The sequence below is a fragment of the Eublepharis macularius genome, chromosome 5 (assembly GCF_028583425.1).
Source record: "Eublepharis macularius isolate TG4126 chromosome 5, MPM_Emac_v1.0, whole genome shotgun sequence".
In the NCBI taxonomy this organism is placed as follows: Eukaryota; Metazoa; Chordata; class Lepidosauria; order Squamata; family Eublepharidae; genus Eublepharis; species Eublepharis macularius.
The window spans coordinates 59,061,543-59,065,676 of record NC_072794.1 but is presented as its reverse complement, the minus strand read 5'-3'; the positions used below and the strand labels follow the sequence as shown (position 1 = coordinate 59,065,676).

The following is a 4,134-nucleotide window of genomic DNA, read 5'->3' as shown; positions in this document are numbered from 1 at the left end:
CCCCCATTCAACCCCCACCACCCCATCTTGGCACACGTTCTGCAGCGGCACTGTGTCGTGCCGCGGGACAGCTGCAGAGATGTCGGCACGACCGCTCACCTTCAGGTGCCTCCAACTCCACCTCCACCAGCCACTCCTCTCCCTGTGGAGGTGGCACCTCCCATTCCTGTTCCGCCTCGCCTGCTGGTGGCTCGGCTGGCGGAATCCCTCGCTCCCCCTGCCTTGCTGCAAGAGATTGGGGCATGATGGATCAGCGAACGGGTCAGAGACCCCACCCCCCTCAACCTTGCTGCACTCACTGCCATCATCTGTGCAGCACCTCTCACCTCCATGCGCCTCCTCCATAGTTTCCGCCTGTTCCTCGCGGATCCTGGGCCCACGCTCACCACCCTCCTCCTCCTTGGCCTCTCCTGCCTCCTCCTCCTCCGCCTCTGCTGCCTCCTCGGGTTGCCCTGCAGTTCTGGGGCGTGCTCTTGCCCTCATCGCAGCTGCAAGAGATTGGGGTGGGTTGTTAGTATCTCTGGTGCCCAGCTGGCATGCAACGGCACAATGGTCTTCCGCACCTCAAGGCACCCTGTCACTGTGGCAGACTGGGGGGGGGGGGTTCTGACTTTGTCTGCGTGCCACCTTGAAGTCTGCGTGCCACCTGGGCATCATTGGCCTGTCTGGAATGGCCACCGGGGATTGATGGCAGTGCTGGGGGCCTCAACAGAGCACCACTGAGACCCTAATATGTGGCAGGGCAAAGAACGCCAACAGGAGGGCAAGACTGCAACCAGGCCGAGATCAATTCACCACCCACCAAACCTGGCCCTGCCGCCCGCCACTCACCACCCCCATGCCACCTACCTGCCTGCCTCCGGTCCTCCCAGCTAGGCCTGCCAGCCGCCTCCCAGAGCCGTCGCATCTCCGCAAAGAACGGCGGCCTGGCGCTCATTCTTGGGATGCCCTGCCACTGTTCCAGGGCTGCGAAGAAGTCGGCCTTCATGCGTTTAAACTTGGACCTGCACTGGTCCGCGGTCCTGGGCCAACCCTTCGCACCCAGCTGTCGGGCAACCCGGGAGAAAATAGCCTTCGTGGGCAGGTGGTGGCTGCCCATGATGCGGGAGGCACGCCCACTCTGCAGAAGGAGGTCAAGCAGGGCCTCGACCTCCTGATCCCGCCAGTAGCGGCCCTTGCTGGCGGCCATTTTTTAACTGCGCCGGTAAGAATATGCGCTAACGCGCGAAAGCGCAACTGCGCATGCGCGACTTTGGAAGTGGCAATCCGTGCAGGTGCCCGTTGCTCCGCTTAGCCGGCCAGCTGCCGCCGCCCCCCCAGCATTCTCCTCCACCGAGGTCCGCGGCAGCGCCCCCCCATAGTGCAGCAGCACACAGTATTTTTCGCTAAATGTTTTCTTGATCAACCCCCCACTCCCCGCGAATTTTCACCCAAGGGTTGCCAACATGAGCGTATCGCTGCAGTTGCGCATTTCTGCAAAACTGAACACGCAAGCGACTCAGATACCGGGGTAACCGATACGGCTTTGCCACTTTCTGTAATGACCGGCTTAGACTTGCCGGTGACCCGCATAAAGCAATGGAGGCATCCCAGTCAGCACTGCATATTTGTCTGCCCACCCAGCACCCCTCAACACTACCCCCAAAGCAGGCACGGTCATGGCGGGGGCCACCAGAAAACGTGTGGTGGCACGGAGCGCGCACTCGCCTGCTGGCGCGCAATTGCGCATTTGTAGGGGGATGCAACTTAGTGTGCAAAGGCGGCAATCGCAAAAACTGCCGGGTCTGCATTCCCCCCCGCACCCAGGAACGGACAAGGAAAGCGACAAATGTTCGACTGCAATAACAACCATTTATTGGCAGGACAAACTTTTCCTTGCAATATTGGCACTTTTGGGACACGAGTTTCCCCTCCCCCCAAGGAAAGCCAGAGCATCACCGTCTGCATCTGGAATACATGAATGCAGCCATTGCGTCACGAACCCTCTTCCCCTCATCAAGCATCCCCCTGTCATTCTCCCCATACTCCAGTCCATCCCCGGGCATTGTCAAGGGCGTGGGATCCGTCAGTGAACCAAGCACTGCATGTCCCTTGGCCTCGCACAAGTTGTGCAGGATCACACATGCGGTAACAATGGTCACCACGTTCTCCTCTCTGGCCTTCAGCCGATGCAGGAGGCACTGCCAGCATCCCTTCAGATGACCAAAACTGCATTCCACCTTGTTCCTGGCCCATGCCAGGCAGCGGTTGAAGTATTTCTGTTGCGGTGTGACAGCAAATTTTCCGTACGGCTTCATCAGCCACCGGCGCATTGGATAAGCACCATCCGAGATCATCAGCGGTGGCACTGAGACACCATTCACTGTCAGGGAAGGATTCCCAGGCACAAAAGCCCCAGTGTCCATTGCTGCACAGAGAGCCGAGTTGCGGAAGACGAAGGCGTCGTGGTTCTTGCCACTCCAACCCACCTCTGCATCAACAAAACGGCCGGTGTGATCGACTGTCCCCTGCAGCAAGATGGAGGAGTAGTTCTTTCGGTTACCGTATTGGTCTGGCTTCCCACGGGGCTGACCGATGCGGATGTGAGTGCCATCAATCGCCCCAACACAATGAGGGAACCCCAGCGCTGCAAACCCATCCATTATCTGAAACAGAGACCAGAAACACGCATGATTGGAAATGCGCAGTAGCGCACCATCGGGAACACGGATAACAACACAAACCACCTTTGTTCCACCCTGCGCAAACCCCCTGCCCCGCCTGCAGCCATCACTCACCTTCCCGACCTCGTCCCCGAGGCACACTGTCTTCGAGAGTAGCTCCTTCTCAATTGCAAAGCAGACCTCCAGCACAGCATCCGAAACGGTGGACAGCCCCAGACCGAAGTGATCCGCTGCAACACGGTAGCATGCACCGGTGGCAAGGCACCACAACGTCACCGCCACCCTCTTCTCCACGGACACTGGCTCACGCATGTTGGTGGACTGGCGTGCCAGGGTCGGCCTCAGGGCATCCACCAGCTCATTGAAGGTCCCCCTGCTCATCCGGAAACACTGAATCCAATGCATGTCGTCCCATACACGCAGGGCTATGCGCTCCCACCAGTCCTGGCTCCGGGGGTATACCCAGCAGTCTCTGTGCTCTCTGATGTCCGCCAGCACATACCATCGCTGCCGCAGACGGATCCCTCGCCAAGTGGACCGATGTGAAGCTGTACCCAGTTTTTCGCTGTGGAAAATCAGCTGGGCAGCCCTTCTCCTCCTCAAAATGTGCCGCAGATGTGTATGGCAAAGTGAGACCGTGTTCTGCAGCAGGAGAATCACCACCTGCGCCATCACGAGGAAAAGCTCTCTCCTGGGCGCCATTTCAGGGTCCAACAGTCAGCACATACCGGATTAGCAATTGAGAATCTAGAGTGGAACCAACGACCAATGTACTTCGCGAGAATCTCCCGGACCAATCATTGGCCGCATCATCGATGCTGCGGATTCGCGCGTTTGCGCGTTTGCGCAAAACGGGGGGAAAGACATAAAAAAAAAGCCCCGAGATGCGAACAAATGAAGGCCCCCCACGTCAGTTGTGCCGGGGAGGAGAGAACCAATCCTGGGGTCCCTCTCTTGGCCATGCGAACATGTGGAGGCGGAACGGCACGGCACAGAACGGATGAAGACGAGACAAAGCCGATGGAGGCGAAAATACCCGCGTGGCCGGTAAGCGATTAATAGCGCCCGCAAAACGCTATTTCTGGCCGTCTGGAATCGGCCCTTGACCGGGCCGTGGAGTCCTCGTTGGAAGCGGAAACTGGAGACCAGCCCTCGTCTGGAGAGAAAATTCTTAGAACGGACTTGCTTCCTGAGAATATTGTCGGAGCAGAAGGAGGTGCTCCTGTGGCTTCAGTAAGTGTTTATAATGGAGAAGTTTTACGTTTGGGAAGAGATCCCTTGTGGCAGGATCAAATGACAAGAACTGGAGGGATGCTGGAATGCTCCCCGCTTAGACACTTTTCAATGGCTCAGGAGGGCAGCCGGACATCTGGAAGTACTCAGCCATTCTCCAGCCTGCATGGAACAGCCCAAGGCAGAGCGTCAGTAGGTGAGACCCTGAGGGGACAAGATCAGGCTAGAGCTCCAGGGA

General features: G+C 58.3%; 1 protein-coding gene across 1 annotated transcript; it reads right to left on the bottom strand.

The window, feature by feature from the left end:
• Nucleotides 1-1,934: 1,934 nt before the first annotated feature.
• Nucleotides 1,935-3,335, bottom strand: LOC129330336 (uncharacterized). Its single transcript, XM_054980367.1, has 2 exons — nt 2,778-3,335; nt 1,935-2,645 (listed from the first exon to the last, which is right to left on the bottom strand). Exons 1-2 carry the CDS (start codon nt 3,333-3,335, stop codon nt 1,935-1,937), a joined length of 1,269 nt encoding a protein of 422 aa, XP_054836342.1.
• Nucleotides 3,336-4,134: the final 799 nt, after the last annotated feature.